General features: G+C 36.2%; 1 protein-coding gene and 1 long non-coding RNA gene across 2 annotated transcripts; both read right to left on the reverse strand.

Moving 5' to 3' along the window:
* Positions 1–469: 469 nt before the first annotated feature.
* LOC116805785 lies at positions 470–26079 on the reverse strand. Its single transcript, XR_004365392.2, has 3 exons — positions 25972–26079; positions 9327–9375; positions 470–561 (listed from the first exon to the last, which is right to left on the reverse strand). It is a non-coding gene; the product is annotated as an uncharacterized LOC116805785 (long non-coding RNA).
* LOC6558482 lies at positions 21439–21874 on the reverse strand. Its single transcript, XM_001983943.3, has one exon. It carries the CDS (start codon positions 21853–21855, stop codon positions 21526–21528), a length of 330 nt encoding a protein of 109 aa, XP_001983979.1. The 5' UTR covers positions 21856–21874; the 3' UTR covers positions 21439–21525.
* Positions 26080–26629: the final 550 nt, after the last annotated feature.

Raw genomic sequence — 26629 nt, forward strand, 5'->3', positions numbered from 1 at the left:
GTTTGTTCTGTGAGGGGCGCTTGTGGCGCCTCGACATCGCTTAGGCTTTTCATTATGCTGCACAGTGTGGCGTATACGTAATATGTGACCGCTTGACTTCTGCTCGGCTCCTGTTGCGGCTCCTGCTCCTGCTCTGAAATTTTGCCTGCTTACCGTTAGCTCTGCTTGCTCTGCTTCTTCTTCTTCTTCTTCTTCTGTTTCTCCCGCCTCTTCTTGTTCTTCTTCTTGATTTTTAGTGCTGCTTGGAAATTTGTTGTTCCATTTTTCATTTGTTTGAGCTACATTGGAAAATGCATTTTGCTTCTAATTTGCGCTAATTATTTTGTGTGTGTTTTTTTTTCCTTCAGCAGCAATCACTTTTTATAATTACACAGTGTGCATAAGCGAGTGTGTGTGTGTTTGTTTGTGTGTGTGTGTGTGTGTGTGTGTAGGTGTGTGTGTTTCTTTATTTGTTGTGCTTGGCCAGCAAACGAGGTAGTTTTGGTTGTTGTTGTTCTTGTTGTTGTTGTTGTTGTTCTTGTTCTAGTCAGTTACTTCTTTGTTGCAATATGGCAGTGTTATCTAAGAAAAACGATAAAGGGTACGCAATAAATTAGCATGTCTCTCAAAATATTTAATGCGTTTTTAATCTAGACGTCGACACCTGATTCTTAAATATCGATTCAGTTTTGACAAAGTTATGGCTGTGGGAGGATTCGTTGCATTCCCACAAGAACTTTTTGGGTATATCATTTTAGCTTGGATTTCGAGTTTGCAACTTTAAATGTAGAATGTCACTTTTTGTCTATAGAATTTTAATATAAATGTCGCGTTAGAATTGCGTTTTCAACTTTCAATGCAGAATTAATCTAAAAGTCAAACCATGATTACAAAGCCTTTGCTTTTTGACCAGTCTCCGGTTAATACAACACAGCTCTCTAAACAAAACTAGTATTAATATTAATGCACCTTTGTACTTCACAACTGAACGAATTTTATCACTTCAAATGCCACTTCGCTTAAAGTTTGCACAGAAAATACGCCTTTGGGATAGGCAACAAAATATTTGATAATAAGTAATAATCACTTTTTATACTATATACTATATGATTTAATTGGGTTATGCGCATATTAATTTATATATTATATTATAGAGGCAAGTATACAGTATTTGAAAACCTTAGCGTGTGTTAGATCCGAAGTTAATTTGCAAGAAGCGTTGCGAGTTTCTCCAATGGACTGCAAAATCAAACTAAGCGAACAAATTGAAACGCAGGCTGCAAAAAGCGCAGCACAAAACAAAAATTGTAGCACAAAAAGACCAATTAAAAAAAGCAAATACTAAAAGGCAGCAGCAGCAGCAGCAGCGGCAGCGGCAGCGGCAGACAGCTTCTTATCAGTTCATGCACACACACACACACACACACACACACACATGCCCACATATGTGCAGAGCGTCAACAAAACGCAGTCAACAGATACAGATACATATATGCATATATAATATACTTGTACCCATTTTGTACCACACCTATCACAAAAAATGAAAAGAATTCGTTGCAAGCATTTTTTTTTTTTGGCAAAAATTGATAAGCTCTCAAGGTTAATTCATTAGATGTTGTTGTAGGCGTTCTGCAATAAAATATATAAAAAAAAAACGCAGTAACTCTTTGGCAATATCGAGAAGCAAAAGATTGCAAAGCTGAGCTGCTTTTGCAAAACATCAAATAGGTTTATACGTCGAATATGTTATAGAATCACAAAACTGTTTGTATTTTTTATTATTCCTCACAACTTGCAATGGCTACTCTAAGCAAATCTAACATAAGTCGAAGAGATTAGATCGCTTATCTTTAAATAGACTCAGACAATATTATATTTGTGCATGCGATTTGCATATTCTAACGATGATCTCATATTAAATGGAGTGTGCTCTCCAGACTGCACATAATGCTCATAATATATATATATACATATTTATATATAGAGAGAGAGAAAAGCTAAAGCAAATATTAAAACAGTTTGTACAAATCCCAAACGTTTCGTATCTGTAGCTTGCTTTTATTAAGTTGTGTTGTTTTTGTTGCTGTTGTTGTTGTTGTTGCTGTCAACAATTTCAATGTCAGCCAAAATACTCGCAGTTTTGCACTCATTATATTTTTTTGGGGTGTTTCATGTGATTTGTTTCTTTTTGTTGCTTTTGTTTTTGTTTTTGTTTGCTTGTCTTGTATAGAGTCTCAATTTTTTTATTGCGCGGTTTAGCATTGTAGTATTAGTCTTATATATGTATATATATAAAAAGCTATGACACAATATAAATTTCACTTTTCGTAGACCCATGCCACTTGCCCTGCCACAGGTCCCCTTTCCCATGTTCAGTTGCAAACGCAGTCGCTGCAGTCGCCAATCTTATCAAACTCGCTGATAATGAAAGTGAAACTTCTGTCGAGTTAGTGTGCGAAAGAGATGGCAGCTAATTGTGCAGAAATGCAATAATAAATATCAAATTCGATAACCCCTACACTTATACATAGAAAGACAGAAAGATAGTGACTACATGTGTATATAAACTTATCTGTAAGTATTTATAGTTTGTTGAGAACTAAATTAGAAGAGCTCAATTGCAAATATTCATTACAGGGTATATGAATGGTCGTTCATTCTGTCTCTTGTTCTTAAAATGTATTGCGCATTGCACGCATTTTGTTTGAGTTTCAACGAATTTCGTTTGAAATGCGCAAATTTCTAATTACAAATATTGTTTTTTGCAGAAAATACTTGTTTAATTCTCGAGATAATAAGAAGCAATCAAATTGAACTGCATAATTTGTTGCTCTAAATTCACTTGAATGAAGCTGTTAATCAGCAGAGAATCTGACTTGGCATATGATTTAATTAATTGTATAAAATTCTAAATAAATTCTAGGTTCGAAATGAAAACTTTTTCTAAAACATCAGCTGACCGCACAATGCATATTTAAAACAAAATTAAATAATGTATATTTATTATATAATATACAATTAAACTGTCTAACGTTAATTGCAAGTATTTGGTAAGCCCAGGAAAAGCTACTACAAATTATTAAACATTATTAACTGAGTAATAAAAAAAGTAAATCGCTTAGAAGGCAGCTAAACAAAGGGAGAAATCTGCGGAGATTTGAGTACAGACTTATGCTGATTATAACTGGAAGTATCCACACAATTTGTTGATTACACTTGATAGCAAACATTTCCCGATGCAGATGCCCCATTCGTTTGTCTTTTCAATGCGCAGTCTGCCAAATGGCAAATGGCAAATATGCAAAGCAGCCAGAAGCAGAAGATTTGAATGCCAGTTGGCAGAAGGGCTGACTGTCTGCCTGGTTGCTTAGTTGCTTAGTTAGTTGGTTGGTTTGTTTGTTGGTTTGTTTGTTGGTTTGTTGCCTTGGCGGTTAGCTGCTCAGTTACCAGTTCTCTGTGGAGTTTAGAGAATGCGCTGCTGGCCTAAGTACCTGACCACAGCAGAGGACAGGTAAAGCACATTGAACCCACCACTGGCCAAACAGTTGGACATTTCCTTCTTCTATCTATATATTATATATATATATATATATTTATATATATATATACATTTGTGTGTTTTTGTCTATTGATATTGTTTTAAATTTGGTTTAATAGATTGTTAATTGTTTTCCAATTTGTTTTGCTTACATAAAAATGACATTTGTCCTATTGCTGTTTTTTGCTTGTTTCTCGGTGTCAATCATAATAAATGCAATTAAGATGCCCAAAGAGGGGTTTCCATTTCAATTGAGCCACACACTGTTTTTGAGTAATGGTAATAAATATTGACGAAAAACGAAAAGTTATCAATGCCTAGAATAAGTTGAAAGGGGGGTGTGGACGAGGGGAGGCCGAGTAACTCTCAATGCGTGTCGTTTTTCCGGTTTTTCGGCCTGGTTGCCACATCTTCCGTCTTCCGTCTTGGCCAAGTCGTACCTGCTGCTTGCTCTGCAGCTGTTTGTTGTTGTTGTTGCTGTTGTTTTTGTTGTGGCTGACTAAGTTATTACGCGATCTTGTTTGGCTCAGGTGTAATGGTATGTGTATAATGGTATGTGTATGTGTGTGTGTGTGTGTGTGTGTGTATCTGTGTATGCATTTGAATTGCGCAAGCGCAACTATTGCAAATTGCATACCCAGTTGCCTGCTGCTGCCTGCTGCTGCATGCCAACATGCAACAAACCAGACACACAGGCAACGTGCAACAAGCGTTGACTAGACGCTGACAGCAGCAGCAGCAACAAGTGCAAAAGCCACAGAAGAAAGCCACAACAACAACAACAACAATGCCTAGAAGCCCCAGCATTGAAAGTAAATTGCAGACTAGCATAAGAAAATAACCACAACAGCAATTGCTGACAATCATCATGATCATAATGAAGATCATAACGATAGTGCTGGAGTTGATGTCGGAGTCGGAGTTGGACTCCGCTCAGCCGTTCAAAAGTGTCTCCATTATCATGTGACCATCTTCATAATGAGTTGGCTGCAAAAAAAAAGTGGTTTGGCCACATTTCACTTTTAGCATAGAAATAATTTAGAACTTGTCTGCAAAACTTTTGCTTTATGTGGCCATTTATTAGCCAAGAAGTTAGCCAAGTCAGCTAAGATTATAATTTAAGTAGCTGGCGCAAAACAAATTACTAACCTCAGCTCACAACACCATCTGCCATATAAAAAACATAGAATTATAGCAAATGTAAGTTGGAGATCACCAACAAGCATATAAAAAAAAAAAAACTGTCCAAAATTAATAGAACTGAAGCCCGAACTGTGACATCATAGTGCGACCATATTAGCTTATCGATAATTATCTTATTTTATGGTAGTGTTTGCCAATAAACAGTGAAGAATTTATTAGATTATACAACTTAAGTTTGATCACAAACAAAAACTGACCAACTCGACTCGAACGTAGAAACAATTGCTGGTTGTGTGGCATGTGTTGGGGACAACCAAAATTTATAATTTTCTTAACGTTGCGCAGAGCTTGGTCTACGTGCCAAGTAACACCCATACCAGATCGTATTGGCACAACTTGCCACACAGATCACGCTACGAATTGTTTATTGTGCGGTTCATGTTTAATGACTCGATTATCTCCTTACAACCGATCGGCCAGATAATGTGATTTAGTGCCACTATCATTACTGAAATATCAGCTGAAATGAATCCAGTGCAAACTGCGAATCGACTGTCATTTCAATGATATCTGGCTTAAGTCAGTTAGTTGTTTTGGGGAAGTGCATTGAAGGAGGCATTTCACATCATATAAATTGTATACATTGAAAAGAAGTGCTGGGCAATGTAATATTCAGTAAGGCTAATTCTTTCCTATTTGGAACTTCGAACGTTGTTATTGATATACAAGCAACTTGTTATTATCCAAACAATGACTTATAATCACTTGTTTAGCGTATGATATTTGCCGAGCTGACAGTCAAAGTTTGGGGATAGTCATCGAGTGCTGGGTGAACCGTAGTTTGTTGCTAAGCTTACATTCGCAGGCACATTCACGGCTCATGCTCACATTTGAGTAGCTATCGAAATCAGCAGTTTTTGTTGTTGTCATTTTTTTTTTTCAATTTATTTTTCTTGACTTGTCGCCTTGACTTTGACCTTCACACTGGAAACCGAAATTAAAACCAATCCAAAACACAACAAAACACAACAAAAAAAAACGTTCAACGATTGATTCGATTGCGATTGTTGTTTGTTGTTGTTATTTTTTTATAAACAAATTTTTAGACAGTCAGACGAAGAAGATAACATACAACAACAACAAAAAATAACCGTCGACAAATGTGATTACCACATTTACATATAGATTAAATACACACAAAATATACATTTATATAGATGTATATATTCATCAAATTATATATAGAACTAATTGAAGCTGCCTTTTCAAGCTGAAAGTGTCGAAATTATCTGAGCTTCGTTTTTTATACTCTTTTTTTTTTTTGTTATTTCTTTTTGGGTGTGATTCATTGCATTTGTTTTTGTTGTTGTGTGCTATTGTTTTTTGGAGTTTTTTGTAATCCTATTATGGCAAAAACATGAAAAGGGAGCGATTATGGGAGACCCAAAAACAGCAAATTCGGATTATATAAAATGATATTGCAAAAGTACGATTGCGATTACGATGACGATTACCAGCACAATTACATACGTACTTTACGTACATATGTGTGTATGTATGTATGTAAATACATATATGCATGTACATATATGCACATTTGGTTTTTAAAGTGGAACACGCATGTTTATATGGCCGGCGAAATGTATTTACATATGTATACATGATTCATGGCACGGTGACAAAAGGTGCGGCAAACAAGAATTCAACAACAATATATATAAAGGGTATCTAAGGCACGCCGAACTTTTGAATACCCTAACTGACAGGATTTTACGATAAATTTTAAATAGTCGCTTGATTGTTTCTTTGAGTCCTAGTCTTTTGTTGATAGTTCTTTATCTACATGTTGGGAGCATTATAACACACATAACTGGTGAGTTTAGTCTGGATAATTTGTTAAATAAGAAAGGTGTTTATTCAAGAACCGATTGTCATTCAAGCTATATAGATATAGTAGTCAAATCTCGATTTGAAAAACATTTTTGTTAAGTTTGGTTTGGAGAGCTTGTTAAACAACAAACGTTTTTCATACAAAAACTCATTTAACATTTATCGACAGATCCAATTTTCATCAAGATACACTTAACAAACAAACAGACGACCAGATAAATGTATATATATATATATATATATAGAGATGCGGGAATGATGCTGAGAAAGAATATATAACTTTTATCGGAGATGTCTCCTTCAATGAATTACAAACTGCACGACAAAATTGGAATACCTTCGACAAGGGTATAAAAAACAATAAGGAAAACAACAACAAAATGAAAATATTCTGCACACTTTAAAGCAATTCTAAAAATGTATATTTTTATGCTATGCATTATTTATTGGATTGCCATAAATATGTTTGCCAACATTTGAGAATGTATTTCTTTTGAATATAAATCAAACGTTATACATTTATATTTCAAATTTAAAATCTTTAGGAAATGCTGCCTAACTAAATGCCACACTTGCTATGCCCCTACAAAGTGTATGCAGTGGCGAACTCATATCCATAAGATACACACAATGTTGAACGGTTTTTGCACATGGCTTTAAGTGTATATATTTTATTTATTTTGTTGCCGCCGCAGTTGCTTTTCTTTATGCACACTTTCAACAAAAAATACAAAAAAAAATATCCATGAAAAAATGAGAAAAAAAAAACAAACTTCCTTTTTGACGGCGCTTGTTAAAAATGCCAAAAAGGTAAGAAATGAAGCAAAAGAACAGCAGCAGTTGGAAAAAACCAAAACGAAAGCCTAAAAACAAAAAATTCAAAAAAATAAAAACAAAATGAACAACCTCAAAATGGCAGCGAAGTGTGCATAAATTTTTGAAATGCTCGCAGCAAGCGAAGCGACAGCCAAAAAAAAACAAAAATAAGACAAAAAATAAGAAAATACGAAGAAGAAGTGAACCTAATGAAATGCAATCAAAAATGCATTTTAAGCGGACTGCATTAAGTCGGGAGCTGGGGCTACTTGTGCCCCCTCTCCCTCTCCCTCCCCCTGCCCCACCCACCCCGTCTGTGCCGCTACCTGCAACGTTCCAATTCGAATTTTAGTATCTGCCACACAGATCAGAAACATGGCGCTGACGTGCATTGTGGCAGCCGAAAAAAAAGATGTTCAAATTTATTTAAGCATATTGCCGACAACAAAAAATAAAACAAAATAAAATAAAATAAATTCAAGCGATTTCTTTTTCTTTCACGACACAATTTACATTTGTCATTTCTGTGCCACCGTGTGGCAAAGAACAGATACATTCTAATCATAAATATTGAATATCTTTATATTATTATCATCTCGATATATATATAATGAGCAAACAGTAAACTGTATTGAACTGTTTATAGAATCTTAATTCAAAATCGAGCAGATTTCAGATTTTTTTTATATAATCTCAATATATTCACAGCATTTAAGAATCTTCGAATTTTGGTTAAGCGTATCCACATCACATTAATTTTTTTATTTAAATTATTTTGATTGCAAAATCCTGTTGTGAAATATTATTCTAATGTCTTCCAAAATAAAATCGAATTTTAAATTGTATTCGTTTTTTATACATTTTATTTGACAACATTGAACCACTGTGCTGGGCCGAAAAGGAGTCATCGTTGTCAACGTCAATGCCAGAAAAGCGTTGCGGCTGCCATTTATAAAAAAATACTCTTAATTTAAGCAGAACCTTTCGTCTGATTGATTGAGCTGCTGATTTAAGCGGCTTTTTGCGGTATCTGAGTGTGTTTGTTTGTGTGTGCAGATCCTGGGCCAGGTGATTGGGCAAAAGAGAGAACCGGCCAACAGCAAGGTGCGTTGAGGTGTTAACTTGTCTTAAATGTTCAGGCCACAGTACCGTTATAACGCTAATTGAAGTCTTATAAATTGTTATTGCTTCTTGCGAACCTTTTCCTACCATTTTTTTCTTCTCTTTTCCCACTTTTTCTGGCAGCTGCGGCTAATTTAGCATAATGCTCGCAAATCTGTATTTGATCATGATGTGCATTGATTTTAACAATTAACGCCCAATTAGATGGAAGTACACACATGCACACACACATACACACACACACACACACTGAGATACGCATGTGCGTAGTTCGCTTAGTCATTTGCATAATAAGCAGCGAACTATGAAATTCATTCGTATCTAAGAACTACACTTAAAGTCAAGTGGTTGCCTAGGGGCATGTGGAATGGGTTTGGAATGGGTATTGCTTGGGGCTCTACTTGGGCCTGGACTGGACTGGTCTCTAGTCGTGGTTCTGTTTTTGAAATCTCTTATTCATCGTTATTTGTTTATGAAAGTACTTAGCACTTTTTGCGTCGCACTTTTTGGCTGCCACCCCTTACCCCCCGCTCTTTATGCCCCTTCTCTGTCTCACTCTCTCTCTCTCTCTCTCTGTCTTTAACAATATTTTCAATTGTTTAAAATTCTGTGCATCACTTTCGGTGTGCGTGAGTTGATAATTTTTTTGTCGGTTTATATTTGTTCTTTGTTTTTATTGTTGTTGAATTGTGACTCTTTTTTTGGCGAGTTTTTACCAAGCAACAAGTGGATTTTTTTCGGCGTTACATTTTAAATAAAGTGTTTGTTTAAGGCTGGGCCCTGTATGCGGATATGTATTCGGTTAATTGTTTACTTTAAAAGTCAATTTACTTACTTATTGTTTACTTTAGTTGAAGTTGGCATTTGTAGCTTAGGATTGGTAACTGCAACATAAGAAGAAGAAACCGTATTGATGAGAATTGTAGCAAACTAAAACAGTTTAACTCGAATGTAAGACGATAAATCTAAGAACAGAAAATACACTTATTATAAAACAATATAAGTCTCTGAAATGCCTCTTATATCAATTATATATGGTAGAATATTGAGCAGTAGACTTTAATAAAAATAAATAATGTAATAAATTTGTATGTATTTATGTATGTGTGTCTTTTTCCATTCTCAATTGGCTGGTTGCAACGCAACTGTTTCTGTGGTAATTTACATGCCACATGCTTGCCACATAAAATAAAAAAGTAGAGAACAAGAAGCATTACAAACTGCACGTTTAGCTGCCTCTTAACAATTACAGCAAAAGTGATTAACAATCATAAAAAACAACGACAACAAGCATCAGAACAACAAAAACAACCACAACAAGAACAACATCAACTTGAGCTGATCGGCAAAACAAGTTCGTCGCCTGCATTGCGTGTGAAAACAATTTATGAACGAGCATTTAAACAATGTTTTTTTCTTTTAATATAAATATAATATGCAATAAAAAACGCATTACAAGGGGGCAAAGTGTACAATGAATGCAAATGCTGTCTACAACAACAACAACAGCAACAACAGCAACAACGGCCACAACAACTAAAATCGATGTGAACGGGCAGCAGCAACAACTACAAATGACGACAGCAGCAGCAGCCGCAACAGCAACAACAACAACAATCAACTTATAAAAATAAAAGATAAATGAGCGCAACTGTCTGCCCGTCTCCGTTTCAGTCTCTCTCTCTCTCTCTCTCTCTGCTGTTTGTCTGTATGTGTGTGTGTGTGTGTGTAACAAAAGCAACAGCTCAAGTCGCATTGCATTGAGATAGGTCAGTCACACACAAAAACACACACACACACACTTACCCTCGCATACAAACTCACTCACTCACTCACACACACACACACACATACACATAATGAGCGGCACACACGCAAATGCAACGCTGCACTCGCTGCCAAAGCTTAATATGCAGTTAAAGCTGCAGCGCTGCCGCTGTCGACGCCAGCGATAACGTCAACGGCAACGTCAACTGCTCTAATTACTCTGGCCGTAAATCGTTGCTAGGGGTGGCCTCAACGCACATCTACCCCTCCCCTGCCCATCCCCAGCTACAGCTAGCGTGCACAACAACAGTCGACCCATTCCAGTGTTGCCAAGCGTTGCATCAACAATAACAGCTACAACAACAACAACAGCAACTAGCAGCATAAAACAAGTTTTTGATTTAATCTCAGTCTCAATTTCAGTTTCAGCCGCAGAGTCTGCTGCCGCTGTTGTTGTTGCTGTTGGTCCAATGTAAAAACTTACACAATCGCCGCACAGCGCACAACGCACGCATACAAATGCACAAGCATCTGCTGTGACTGAGCTTCCCGCTCAACAACGATTCACTTTTCTTTGTGCAATTTCAATAATTTAGACAGAGCAAGAGAAAGAGAGATAGAGAGCGAGAGCCAGAGTCTGAGAGCCCAAAGAGAGCGTGAGCATAAGAAATATAAGAAAAAAGCTCCATTACAGTCTACAGCCGCTGAGAGCGGCGCAGTCGCCAACTTGCACTTTCTGCTGCACTTTTTGGGCAGTAACATTGCCATAACATAAATAGTAGTAGATTTTGCTGCTGTTGAAATGTTGAAATATGTTCCCAAATTTAATTAATTTTAATTTTATTCAATAGCACTTTCAACTAATTTAGTCTTATATTTTAAATTTAGTTTATCTATGTATATGTGTATTCTTGTCTGTGTAAATCTCTCATCTGTGAAGAACCTACGACAACAAAATAAATAGTGCGACCAAAAGCCAACGATGCAAACGAATTTGGCAAGCGCCCTACAAAATTTGCAACCCTTACAGCTAAAAGCTTACGCTCTTGTCCTCTCTTCACCCATTTCCCTCTCTCTCTCTCTCTCTCCCTCTCTCACATTCACTTGGTGTGTCTTTAGGGCGTGTCGCATTACATTGCACAGACAACATAAAGAATATTGCGCAGTTCCCAAAATATAATTTAATTCCAGACAATTGTCTAGACAAGCAGTAGAAGGGGTTTGGGCCTGTGCGCGATAAGCAAATTAGTCATTTTTTGCAGTGGATTGAGTGGTTAGTGTTTGCTTTGATTATGACATAATTAGTGAAAGTGAAATTGATCAGTAAATGCAGCAGCAGCAGCAGCAGCAGCAACTGCAAAAGCTGTTGTTGTCCAAAAAGCAGCGCAGCGCAGCGTGACGCCAGCATCGCAGTCGATGTCAGCGCTAACGTTGAGAGAGCGGCGCGCAGCGAAATGAAAATGAAATTAAAATTCAAAATGAAAATGAAAATATTGCAAAACTTAAACACGCACATGGACAGACAACAGGCTCGCTCTCCCAATGCAGTTGTCTGTTCGTGTGTGTGTGTGTGTGTGTGTGTGAAAAGTGCATTGACTTTGGCTGCTTATTGACGAGCCTACCTTGGATGCGCTTGGTGTGTGCATGTATGTGTGTGTGTGTGCGTTTGATTGAATGTGTGTGGCAAGAGGCGAACCCACCAGATTGCCATAGCCAATTTGTATTTTCAAGTGCTGTCTGTCGGTTGTTTATTTATTGTAAAATGCAAATCACAAAAGTACTTTAAACAATTTTCTGCTATTTAACGTCTTGTGTGTGGGTGTGTGTGTGTGTTTCTATGTGTGTGAGTATTGTGTGGCTGAATTTGGAGGAACGCCGAATTGCTCACCTTGAAAACAATTTTGTACTAAAAGAAAATACTTGATGGACTATTACAATTTATTTACATTAAGTGGGATTTGATTAAAAATTATCATTTATTCAGCTAAAAAATGTGAACTCACAAAATAAAAGGCTTAAATACTTTCAACAGACTTTCTTTAACTACACATGAATAATAGTGAATATTATTCGACTGCATCTATAATTTATGTGAATGTTATTTGTATGCCAGCAACGCCGATGATCCCCTACAATAAATCACTTCAAATTACACACAGGCGATTGCCAACAAAGTTTCCACGAGGCGTATGCGCAATATACATTTGAATACGCTCAACGCATATCACGTATACGCCACAAAGTCCGCAACTTTTGTGGCTGTTTGCGATGTTTGTGTGCAGCGCAAGTGCGCATAAATAATCGTTAAACAATGCATATAATCAAAATGTAAAACACTTTCATGGATTTTAGTGCACAGTTTACAGCAGTTGAGCGTGTTTTTGTGGCGCTTGATTTGCGGCATTGTGTTACTAATTTGCGGTTGCATACAATGTAGCAATGTAGCAATGCAGCAATGTAGTGCAACAATGTGCAGCATGCACATTGCGTTGTCAAGCAAAACCAACGAACAGCCCAAGAAGCCATCACTCAAAGGCCAGTCACAAAACTAGTTTAGTAGGAATTTTCTGTTCTGTTACGTCTTGCATTCAATTGAATTGAATAAGTGCCCCAAAAGGGGGGAGAGGCGTGGGTGCCACAAAATGTGTGTTAAATTGATTGAGTGATTTACGAGCAACAGCATATAAATTAATGCACAAGCATCAAAACTGGTCTATTTAAAAATGCATTTCATATAATTTTCACAAAAATAAAAAATAAAAAACCAAACAACAAAAAAAATGAATAAAATAAAAAGCGAAAACTGGGTCAACCTGATGCAGCTGCCTACGCAGTGCAAACGGACTTCGAGACTATGTCGTCGTCGTTGCTGTTGGCGCTGTTGTTGTCATTGTCTATCCGGCAGACGCAGACGCTACAAATATGTAACTCAAGAGATATGCAAGCCAAAGCCAAAATTGTATCTGTATCTGCGCCAAAAAAAAAACAAAACCGACAAAAAAAAGCAAATGAAATAAAACTGTTATTGCTGCAATTGGGTATGCGACTGTCAAATACCCTGTAACCGAAACTCAAGGAGTTCAGGTATATGCCAATACTAAATAGAATTATTCAGTAAAGTTTTTTTAGTGATAGTATTTATATGTTGTGTATGTTTTATTATATTTAAATATAAGATATTTATCGCTTCAACTTCAAGCAAAATTAAAAATGGGTAAATTATTCAATTTCATTATTATATCTCTAAGTGGAGCGCTATGTGGCATATAAGCATAAAACAGTTGCCCTAGCCAATTCTAACTTATTTATACGACTTATATATACAATTTGTACAGGGTAGACAAAAAGTATAACTGCAAAAAAATGGGAAAAAAAATATGATAAATCATTTGTAGGCGCGTTGGAAAAGTAAAAACAGCAGCAAGACGACGCCAAAAATGTATGCATCTCCTTGGATTTCACCCACGCCGGAGTTGATTCAACAGCAGCAACAACTGCAACAACAACTGCAACAACAACAACAAAAACAACAGCAACAACTGTAGCAATAACAAGGTGGGTCAAGTTACAACTTGTTTTGGCTGTTTTTTTTGTTTTTTTGTTTTTGTTTTCGTGTGCCATTCATTCACCATTGCGTTTTGATAATCGCATTCAGTGTCTTATCAGCAGTGCAACAATAATGCAGACACGCGACAACAACAACAACAACAGCAGCAGCAGCCACAACATTTGCTACAACATTGTGTGCAAATGATAATAACAAATCACGACAATGGCTTGGCGTTTCAATGACACGCAGGCAATATTTGCATTTTTTTCATTGCATTTGCCACACTGTGCAGGCCCACAATGTCTGCGCCGAGTCGTGATTCCGATTCCGATTGCGATTCCGCCTGCGCACAAGCGTTCACTTTCAAAATCAGTGAAATGTAACCGACAAAAAACAAAAAAAAAATGTTGCGAATTGATGTTGCATTGTTGGTGTTTGCTTTAAGAGTTATGCACATTACTCATTTGGCTTACAAATAGAGGTTAATTTATTGATCAAAATGAGACGCACATGAAATGCCCAGAGAAATGTCTTCATTTTGGAAAGGTGCAACAACATTTATGCTACATAGTTGCTCTGCTTGGAATACGAAATTGTTTCAAAGACAGTTGAGACTCTGTCTGCAACGAGCTCATTATGAAGTACAGTTTGGTTTGGCAGTCGACAATCGATAAATATTCTTACAGCGTTGCCACCCAGTGATGCAACGGAAAGTGTTTTGCAGCAATCGATATCGAAGATGCTAATCATTTGTAGATGGTATTATAATGGTGTCCTGTTCTTAAGCACTTTGAATCGGACAATATATATATATATATCGTATATACAGCTTCCATTGGAACAATTTGTCGATTAGTTAAATATAGAGTACAATTTAAATGTTTCCAATTCAACTTCGCTCTGCTTTAGATAGTCGTTCTTTTCAAGCTGTCAGAATATTTTTTTCGCTTGTAGTCTGTGCTTGTTCGTTCTGTCCAACCAAGGATTTCAAGGACTTGCTGTCAAGGACAAAAGTCCCTTAGCATCAATCGATGAAATGATTAAAGCTTATCGACTTTGGCCCTACCGCAACGGCAATGAAGAAATGAATGCCCGAGACTCAATGTCAAGTTGGAGTCCCAAGTTATTGAATCAAAAGCACAGAGCTGCACTCATACATATATCGATAAATACATAAGTGTATATGTGTGTGTGTGTGTGTGTATGACTTGCAAGAAGCAGATAAAACTTCAAGTGCAGAGAAAACTTCAGTCACAGCAGCAGCGGCCTTCAATGCTGATCTGACATTGAAGTGGTTATGCACGACATAAGTACATATATGTATATGTATATGTATATATATATGTATGTATATGTGTGCATGTAAGTGACGTTGACATAATTCGTCAATGTGTGCGTGTATGTGTATGCAAATGATGGCTGGCAACGCTTTTCTTGCCAATTAACGTTAAATGCCAAATAAGTCAGTCGATGACGCGCCAGCGCTTTGCATTCCACACAAGTTTCTGACCATAAACAGTTGCAAGTTGCAAGTGCAGCTGTGTATGTGTGTGTGTGTGTGTGTTTGTGTGTGTGTGAAGTGCGTGTCTGTGCCATTTCATGCTGCAACAAATGCCAACTGCACTTGACTTACTTGCCGCTACACTCTCCCTGTCTCTGTTCGTCTCCATCTTTCTCTCTCGCTCCTTCTCATTGCCGCATTTGTATCTTGGCACTGCTTGTGTATTTGTATCTGTATCTGGTAACTGCCATCGGCTGCCATCTGCGCAATGCATTTCACTTTCATTATGATGCAGTCGCTTTTTGTTGCCACTAAAAATGGCAAACGAGCGTTTGGTTTTTCCAAGCCGAAAATGAAAACCAGTTAACGGCCATACGGATTTTCCCATTCATACTCTCCCTCTCTCTCTCTCTCGGACTCGGACTCGTACTCTCTCGCTCTCTCAGTCTCTCTCTCTCTCTCTCTCTCTCTCTCTCTGTTTGTCTGTCTGATTGGCATCAGCTGACAGCTGCCCCAACTGGCTTGTGTAGGAGGCGTCTCTTTTGTCTTTTCATTGTGTTTTCTTAGTTGTTTTTACTTTCTTCTAATAGATCGTTAGCTTTGCTTTGAACTTGCTGCCTTGCTTGTTGCATTTGTTGTTGTTGCTGTTGCAGTTGTTGTTGCTGTTATTGTTGTTGTTGTTGTTGCTTTTGCAATTGATTGCTTATTGTTAAATGAAAATGGAAAGTAATTTTCTATGCAGCTGCCTCTTTTTCGTGGGTATTTCCCCCAAAACAACCATCCCTCTTCCACCACCTTCCTCTCCAACTTATCTTAGGCACACTTTCCCAAAAAAAAAGGAAAAATATATACATATACATGTATATATATATAAATCTATTATAATAATGAAAGGAATTTTCGCGGCTTCAAATATATGCAGCGAGTGCTTAAGCATTTAAAATTCTGAAATTCTTGAATGAACAGTTGGCGTTTTTTCTTCATTGAGCGAATGGAAAACGAAAGTAATTACAGTTAGTCATGCCATCAATTGGCGGAGGTCATACCTCGCGGGGGGGCGTGGTCATCGCTTCTTGCTAGATAAGTTCTGACAGTGCACTGGCCGAGCAAGGCAATAAAATGCGAATGCGTCACGAATGCAACCCCAAAGTGCAGTCAGCTACCACAACAACTTTCTCACTGTGTATTTGTTGTTGTTGTTTTTGATGTTGTTGTTGCAGTGTCTGTCGCCCCTTTTAGTGTCGCCCGCACGCAACAGAATCAATTTTTATTGGTTACACAACGCCAGCAGCGAAGAGTAGTGAGGTGAGTGCATTGAACCCAAAAGACTCATGACTTTTAGTACTTCTTCGTACATACACACACTCACACACACACACTCACACACACACACTATGTGCCCGGCATTTTTGAGGCCTCTCAGCTATCTTATGAACTTGACAATCATTCAACGCATACACAAAATTATTCATATTCAAAATATCTTTTTAAATTCACAAGCCCAAATTCAGTTTATCAGCTCAACTTTGAGCTAAGTTTTCATTCACAGGAAATGACTGGGTTGCCAGATTGTTGTGAGAAGGAGAACCAATATAAATATGCATTATATAAACATCGTTCTATTTATTTTATTATAGAGCATTTAAACGGCGCCTTGTCACATCAAATTCTCTTTTTATGTTTGTTGTAGCTTCCCATTTTTTTCTGTATGTGTATTTTGTTGTTTTGGTTGCTGTTGTTGTTGGCAACTACTCTAAGTAAATAGCCACTGCATTTCATTGACATGTCCCACATATGTATAAGCGAGTACTTACACACATATGTACATGCCTACATCATATATACATACATTTTTCTATTCCCCGACCAGAGTTAGGAACATTAGTTTTCATAACTGTGGACAGTGGACAATTTGCGTACGCCTTAGTCTGTAAGAATTTTGTGTTTTATATTGTGTCATAAATTTATTCCTTTTTTTTATATGCTTCTCCGAGTTTCTTATCGGAGTTCGTCGCATTAGATGAGCTGCGAACACAAACATCGGATTTTCGAATCAAATACTTGAAGAAATAAACAATTTACAATTCTAAGAGTTAGAAATTAAAAAACACTTGGCTTAAATTTGATGATGTAAAATAGACGCTGCAGTTCTTTTATTTTGAAAAATCTTTATTGTGCAATTATTAATATGGTATGAATGCCAGCGGCATTGTTGCTGCAATTTTGAAAGTTCTGCAAGATTGCTTGCATTTTAATAACAATATTCAAGTCGACCCCGACAGCGAACATCCCGCTGAATAGCACTGGCAGCAACCAGAGCCGCCAAGCAGCCGATCAGGAGCAGCAAAGTAATGCACTTAATGGATTTCATCTTCAACTGGAGGCGCGAACACTTTCTTTCGCTAAATTCAACTGTAGCTGACTTGAGCCCGACACACCGATTTTATAGTCCAGCCTGGACTATATATTAAAGACCTACTCATGTGTCGTATCTGTCTGGTCAGAGATTGTGAATAAAGAGTGGGAAATATTTATAGTTCGTTATTGACCGCCCAGGCCCTTATCAGCGTATATAGATATATTCACAGGGTGCAAAGATCTACAACATAAATAATAAGAAAATGCGAAAGATGCTGCTACCGATTAAATAGTTATTTATATATAAACACATACATGTATATATACTCTGTAAATTATAATTTCTTTGTAGACAAATATTCATAAAAGTTGTAAATATTTTATTATATTTAAATATGACATTTTTTGCTTTCATTTATTTGTGATCGTTTTGCACTTAGAACTGAAGTCCGTCCTCTTGACATAATTCCCACTATCCAACTTAAATAATCTATTAATTATCACAAGAATTTATGCGCTTATAAGCACTTTTCATATTATAGCGAAATTGCCATAACTTTTCTTTTCTAAACGCATCGAAGACGGCGGCCTACGCAACATTTTTGTTTTTGAGATAACGCACGCACAGAAATAGAAAAAAAAAATATAAAACAAAAATAAAAGGGGAATAAAACAAAAGCTAATAAAACTAAGAATCATAAAAACGAATTTAGTTCAAGCGAGTTCATTGACACACAAATAGAAATCAAAATATTGTGCGGACGGTATTTTTTTTTTTATTATAAATAGGCGCCACAATCGTGCGTATCTTTACCCCCCGCCCACCTTAAACACGCACTTTTTTTCTGAGCAGTCTATGCAGAAACACATTCAGACAAAAGCACAATCTCTGATTTGTAGCACTTTTAGTTATCGATTTTGTTGATAGCAACGTCATCAAGTATACGACATGTGTGTGTAGAGCTAGAGATAGGAATAAAGGTTTGGCGGCCTGCTGACTGCTGAATGCTTTACTTTAGAATGCAGAAATTATAAAAATTGCCCTTGGCGATTAGCAATCTCTTTGCCATGAACTTGAATTTAGATTCGATTATCGTGAAAGTAAAATGCCATGTGAAACGAAATTCTTATAGACCCTCTATATAGCAACGCCACTCGACGAGAACTGATTTCTAATCAGATTTGATTCGACAAAAAAAATACACTCTAGTTTTGATTCAAGTGCTGTAATTAGATGTGCGTACTTTAACGCATTTTGGCTTCTGGCTTCATCGATTTGAATGCGAAAGTCTTTCGGGCTTTTGTATCCATGGATCATTTGCGGGTGAAAGTTTTTTTTTCAACTCGCTCGAAAATTGTACACCTATCTGTGTGTGTGTGTGTGTGTGTTTTATTGCTGTGTAGGTTTCATTTACTTTTATTATTCGAGCTCTGGATCAGCTTATCTATTGAATATCAAGTTATGCATTTGAATATCGTTTTGTCACCTGTGGCTATTTATCTTCTTGCGGCGTGCGCTTTGTTTTTTATGAGCCCACGGGGCGTATGCTCACTCACACACTCACACACCTGTGTGTCCGCTTCAAGAGCGGCCCCAGTATACGTATTTTTCATGAGGTATCCAAGCAAGCAAAAAAGTAACAAACAAACCAAAAAATCAATAAGAAATAGAAATAGAAAACTGAAAGCATTGAAAAATCGACACGTGTTGCCAACTTGCCGAGTCATAATTGAATATTTTTATAAGCCTGCTCAAACTGTAGCGGGCCACAAAGAGGCTAGTTGAGCAGCCGTTTCTTGCTAACCATTCATATCGAAAGATACACACACACACACACACACACAGTCACACACACACTGAAGACATTCATTGACGCGCACTGAATGAAATGGCCGCGTGTTAGATACTTATTCGTATAGATGTATCTTCAAGTGTGTACACACACATATAAGCATCTATTTGGCCGATCCAAGTCGTTGAATAATGCGTGGCGTACGCATGCTTTCAAAATAAATGATATATGCTACAATCATACGTGTCTATCTGCTCAAGTCTATCCAATTTGCTCTCAAGATTTGTTTTGCCAAAAAAAATATGACGACAAATATAAAAACAGATTAATAATAATGAAATAAAGCAGCAGCCACGCCTTGCCCCTGTCTCTCTCTCTCTCTCTCTCACTCTGTCTGTCTCTCTTTAAATATACATAGCTCTTTTATTCATTCCGTCTTAATTATTCGTTTTTCAAGTTCGTCAACAACACGAAAATGACAAAACGAAAAATTGAATGCGAACGTAAATTAAATAATCTGCTTTGATGTTAAAACTAATAAATTAAATAGTTTAATATTGAACTAACATTTTTTATAACAACTGAGAACTGAAATTGCAATAAATTTAATATGAAAATAAGAAATGCATATTTTAGTAATAAATAGGCGAGAAAAGTTGCCGGCTAAAATCATATCGTCAGCCTCATAAAACCTTTTGTTAATAACAAAATCCACACATAGTTTAATTCGCTTTCTGTGCCATAGGGTATCAAATAAACGCCAAGTTTAAATTGACAAATGACAGAGAAACCAAAAATATACAAAAATCGCTTAACGCACGCACAAAAAACATTTTGTTAATCTTCTATTTAGCACTAGGTTTTTTTTGTTATTCACTGTACCCATTACAAATTATTCAAATGGGTATGATGATGTGGTGCAAGAGTATGCAAGCATTTCCGACCCCATAAAGTAGATATACTCTTGATTAGATATAGTCAAGTCCGATCTTAGAGACTGTTGCATGCAATTTTTAACTTCACAGCTCGTATGTCACACGTAGATCAAGTTCAGTTTAATTTGATCGATAACTACATGCATTCTCTCCTATATCGATAAAAATCGCTTATCGATAGCAACAAACGTCACCGTTCTTAACTTATGTCTTGCTAATCGGTTTAGTAAGCAGCCCAACATAATATTAATCATCTGTAAGCATTTCACCCTAGATTCCCATTGTGTACAGGGCATCTTCAAGTCGAGCGCTCTCGACTAGAGCACTCTGGCTTGTTTTTGTTTTTTCTTTTTCTTTCAATAATGTATAAAGCGTAGAATGGCCACAGAAAACAGCAGCAGCAGCTGAGTAGAGAAGCAAAATGAGAGCGCCTGAGAAATTAAAGTTTAGACATTTGCCAGAGAGTTCTCTCTGAAGACTGTGGAGAGAGTTCTGCTGGAATGGGAAATGGCGAGATGGAGAGGAAGCTGTGTGGCATATTGAAATGCCGGCTGCTGTTGCTGTTGCTATAGTTGTTATTGTGATTGTGTGTGTTGTGGTTGGCGTTTAAGTCAAGTTCAAGGACTGTCAATTAAATTGAAATCACTTGCTAAAGACGCGACGCACGCAAAACAAGATACAAAAACAGAGGCCAAAGTGTTGGAGGAGGGGATGTGTTGGGCGGCGGTTGAAGAAGTGACTTAAGGTTGCTCCCCGCTTGTGGCTCATTTTGAAATCACTTATAGCACGCAATACACAACAACAACAACAACTGATGTTGTTGATTTTTGCACGCAGCCTCGTTTACATATTGTTGTTGTTCTTCTTGTGGTTGTTGTAGACTCGTATCTTTTGCCGGCGGATGCTGCGTAGTTAAATGTCCGCAATTGTTTATCGCATATCAAATCAACTCTGCCACAGACAACTCCTGGGAATGCTAATTCAAGTGCCGACTATTTAATCTTTGGCCATATACTCAGCGTAGCATTGGATCCATTGGATCCTCTCAAAATTGAAACATTTGCTTACTTTTTATGTCGTCAATTTTCACAATATTTATTGAGCAAATAATACAGAAATTGATATTTTATTTAGAAACGCCATTTTCCCTCAATGCCACCGCCAAAATTGTTGCGATTATGGTGGAAATCTCGATTGGCATTGGCGTAGGCGTCAATGCTGCCACGTCCATCGCTACTGGTATACAGATTGTGATTGTACCGCAAGTCCGCCTGGCTTCCAAACCGATCCTTGCGGGCCTCCAACACCACAGAGCCATGTTGCGGCGAACGCCTCTGGCGCAGATGGCTTATTGGTGAATCACCTGCTTCTGACTCCGGAATAACACTGACTCTGGCAGCAACGAGTGCGGCCAGGCAACTGACCAGGACGAGCACAATAACACACTTGCTGGAAGACATCTTTAACTGGAGATGTGAATACTTTGATTTGTAAAATTCAACTGTGACTGACTTGAGCGGGACATGGCGATTTTATAGCCCAAGACAGATAGCTATGGGATTCACTTGTCTCACCTTATCTTTATCAGCAGCGAGTGGGACCTACAACAGGGACTTTTTTCAGCACGTAAGTCCCCGTGCAGGTTCTTATCACCAATGCTGTCATATTTCATTAAATATTATATACTATATATAAGTACTCATTATGATGCTTTGCTATATAGAATTGTCTATTTTGTTGAGGAAAATTAAAGATTTAGAAATAAAATTCGTTCCAGTTACAGAGTTATTTACACGATATACATATATTACTTATATTTAAGTGTATATATAGTATATCCTTTTTACCTTCTATAAACCCATTCATTATGAACTTTTCCACATATTCAAAACCCGCTCTTATTCTTCAGCACCTTTAGAACGGAGTTCAAAATCTAAACTAGACTTACATCATTCATCCCAACATAATTTATTAATTGTCTGAACACTTTCAAAAACTGTCAAAGCTGAACCTCTATTTTAAACTCTAGGACTTTTTAATGAAGTCTAAGCCGCAGAATTTATATGAAACTTAAATGCATGTTTTGGTTGATGGGAAATGCAGCTCAAATTCCATTTATGAAATCCAGTAAGCCATAATATTATTTCCGGAATAACATGTTCTTCATTTTTATAATTTACACTAAGTATTTTTTTTTTTAGCCTGATTGAGGTAAAATTTATAAATAAATCTCAACACAATTTCGATACCGGGCCAATTAATTAATTTGATATCTAAATTTAAAGAAGGTTTTTTTTTAATTCTTTCGTATTTTGCTTGTCTTTTAACCACTGTTGAATCTTTACTTTGCTTAACCCAAGTGTTTTTCACCTCTCTCAATCTACACGCCCAACAACTTGAACGCTATCTAAGCCAAATCCAAGTGCATGGCTTAAGCTAACAAACTCACAAATAAACACAAAACCCAACAAAAAAAAAAAGATACCAATTGGAACCATGTTTTTAGGCCAACTTTCAGTTTTCAAATTAAATTGAGGTTTTCGCATACATCTGTTTTATAAATATATTTACATATATGTACATGTTGATGTATATATATATATGCATATATATATATATATAGTTGTATATTTGTATGTATGCTTCATACGATACGATTAACACTGATGATAAAATTTGGTCATAGCTCGCGGCTCTTGATACGTTTTTAAATAAATGCATAATTAATGCCGCATTTTAAATTGAGTGCTTGATTTTATGTTTTTTAATTCACAAATTAACATATTACCACGATACCATGCACAATTTAGTTTATTTTATAATTTCGACAAAGTTTCGATTGCACGTGCTCCGAACGAGTAGTTAACTTGGCCAAGCTGTTGGCCAATTAAAAAAAAAACCAATTAAGAAACACATGCAAATGTTTAGTAACATAAAAACTAAGCGGAAAAGATTTTGTTCTTCTTTGTATTTATTTAACTTTAAGCATTATGTACTTTTTCTTTTAAATAATGTGTAAATGTGGAAAATTGTTTTTAGAAAAATAGGAAATATATGTATTTATGTGTGAACATATGTATATGTATTTAGTATATATGTATATAGTGTCGAGTACTGTTTTCCATTTATCAGCGCTGACAAATAGAAAGGAAGCGCCTGCTAACTGAGCGGAAATTCACGGCGTTTGTCACGCACTCTACTAGAGAGAGTGAGATGGACAAACAGAAAAACAAGAGTGAGAGAGATATAGAGAGAGAGAGAGAGAGAGAGAGCGAGACATACTACGGGACAGTCAATATTTTGCCAATAAAGCCATTTGGCTGCGTTTCCAAACTTAATTTTAATTTTTTGTTGTTGTTTTTGGCTTTGCTCACTTTTTTTGTTTTTGTTTTTGTTTTATTTTTTTGGCTGTTTTTGTTTCTTTTTAGAATTTTTTTGTATGCCAAGAATTTAAATTAGTAGTAAATCTGGTTTTTTTGTTTTTCTCTTTTTAGATTTCGGGTTCTGTCTGCTGCTCAATTCTTGATTTCTGTGCCTGGCTTCAGTTTGGCTGCTCTTTTCTGCGACTTTATCACAGGTGGAATTTAGATACACTGTTATTGTTGTTGTTGTTGTTGTTGTTATTATTATTATTTCTATTTTCGTTGTTTTGTTTCGCTCTTCAAAAACTGCGCTGTTTGGCTTAGAACGCTTGACGCTATTAGTTATGGCCAAAAAATAAAAAAATAGTAAAAAAAAAAGCCAAAAACAAAATAAGAAAACAAAATTGTAATAAATAAATTCAAGTTTCGTATGAAAAGGAAATGCTGAGGCATCATTGAATATTCCAGGCAAATGCTAGACTGGAATGTGTTAGAGCTTAAAGCACACAGCACACAACGCACTGGAATATTGATATTTGAAATTTCACTATGACAAGTTATAATAAAAAATAATGCGCAAAATTTGTATGCAACATATATGAAAATTAAATTCAATTGGTTTACTTATTTACAATGTACAATTGAAGGCATTTACTTTCTCTGCGAATGTGTTAAAGAAAGCCAACTGAAACATTTCTTGACACATGACAATTTTTGTGTCATTTTTTCGAAAATGTTCCACTTCATAACTCATTCAGATCAATTGTAATTTTTATCTGTATAGCAAATGAATGATAATGCCCTCAATATGGGTCATATTTGTGCTGCTGCCAAGAACCAATTTATAAGCTTTTAATCTCTGGCTTTCTTTTATTAAACAAAAAAAAAAAAAGACGTTGTTTTTTCTGTTTTTTTTTTTTTTGGTTGGTAAATTGCTTAAAAGTGAAACTCGTAAGAAACTCTGCTCTGGCCCGCAACAGATAAACATGGCCTAAACAATTTGTGCATATAAGAGACAGATGCAATTTAAACATTTACATTAATTAAACGAAATCTTTATTGATTTTGGTTCATTTTCTTTTTTAAACGCTTGTACTTAAGCATTTATTTATGCATTTTTGGGCCGTTCTTTTTTTTTGGGGGTTTTGTGTTTGCTGGTTTTTTGTGTGTAATGTGTAAAATGTGCATGCGTTTTATATATATCGAGTATATATAGCTATATATGCATTTGGCTGTTGATATATCTGCATGTTGCTGCCCCAGTATCTGTAGCTGTATCTTTAGCTGTGCGTATTTATTTTGCCTTTTTCATGCTGGTTTTTTTTTAGCTGCCTGCACCCGGCATGTAATTACACAAAAAAATGAGGCAAAATAAACTAAAAAAAAAAAAAAAAAAAACAGAAAACGAAAACGGAATGTATTTCATGTTCTGTATCTGCTTTGGTTTGCTTTTCGAATTCTGTGTGTGTGTGCGTGTGTGTGTATATGTGTGTGTGCGTGTGTGTGTGTGTGTGTGTGCGTGTTGTTTTTGTATTGCTCTTATCATTATTTTGTGCTGTGCGTATGTAAAAGGGACAGTCGCGCATTTAAGAAATTTCTTAACTCATTACGATTTCACTCAATACGGCGTATAATTTGTTTTTAGGCCAGCGGCATCTGCGTTGCACATCAAAAAAAAAAAAATAAATAAAAAAATACCAATACCAAAAACAAAAAAAAAATTACATGTTTCACTTTCTCTGGCGCCTAAAAAGTTTCCATTGCCAGCAGAGTGTCAAAGAAGAAGAACTTTTCATTTGTATCTTCTCAAGAGTTCTTCACGCCACACAAACATAAATAAATATTTATATTTTCGATAAGTTGACTACTTAAACACTATTCAAATAGTTAGCAATTTGATTAACATTTTTTTTTTAACGGCTTTGCTACTTAAATCTTTACGATTTTTCTCGAACTTAAGCGTCTGTAAATTATAGATATAACATTTGAGACCGTATAACTTTTGCAAGATTCTTTTATTTATAGTTTTAATTCATGCTTAGCCGTGCTGCCCACTAAACCAGTTTTAGATTATTTCAGTTCCTTAGTCAACCGACTGCGCTTATTTACGATTACACGCTTTAGAAGTGGAATATTTACATTATATCTGTATATATATATATGTATGTCTATATATATACATATATGTATATATATATTGACAGCTGTACTTACATTTATCGCCAGTTGTACTGTCCGCCCGTATGCCTCGTATTTTTCATTCAGAACTTTGCTACGCAATATATACATCTATATATATATATTTATGCGTGTAATTTTGCTGCCTCCCTCTCTCTCTCTCTCTCTCTCTCTCTCGCTATCTCTCGCTCTCTCTCTCTGCCGCTGTTGTTGTTGTTGTTTTTTTTAATTCACACAAAATTAATTATTTTTTTGGGTTGATTATTATTTATTTAGTAATTGCACACATAGTGGAGGGGGCAACAATTAAATGCTGTGGTTTTGAGGTACGAAAAAAAATAAACACGCACGCAGCCAATTGAAAATTGAATTATACAGATATAAATATATATATATAAATATATATATATATAAATATTACATATAATATACTTGTTTCACTTAGAATCGCTTTTCATAAAGCAAATTCGAACTGCATTTTTCTGGTTAAATTTCAAAACAACCAATTTTTAAAGAATGCTCAAATATTTATGTATTTATGAAGAAACTCTCAGTTCTGCGCTCCTCGAACGGCGTCGATTTTGTATTTCGTTTTAAAAATAGAACAATTTTCGCTTTGAAAATATTGTGTGTGTGCGTGTTTGTGTTTGTGTGTTTGTATTTTGTGTTGATTCTTTTATTTTTTTTGGTGTTT

Source organism: Drosophila grimshawi, unplaced genomic scaffold, assembly GCF_018153295.1.
Source record: "Drosophila grimshawi isolate 15287-2541.00 unplaced genomic scaffold, ASM1815329v1 contig_44, whole genome shotgun sequence".
Classification (NCBI taxonomy): domain Eukaryota; kingdom Metazoa; phylum Arthropoda; class Insecta; order Diptera; family Drosophilidae; genus Drosophila; species Drosophila grimshawi.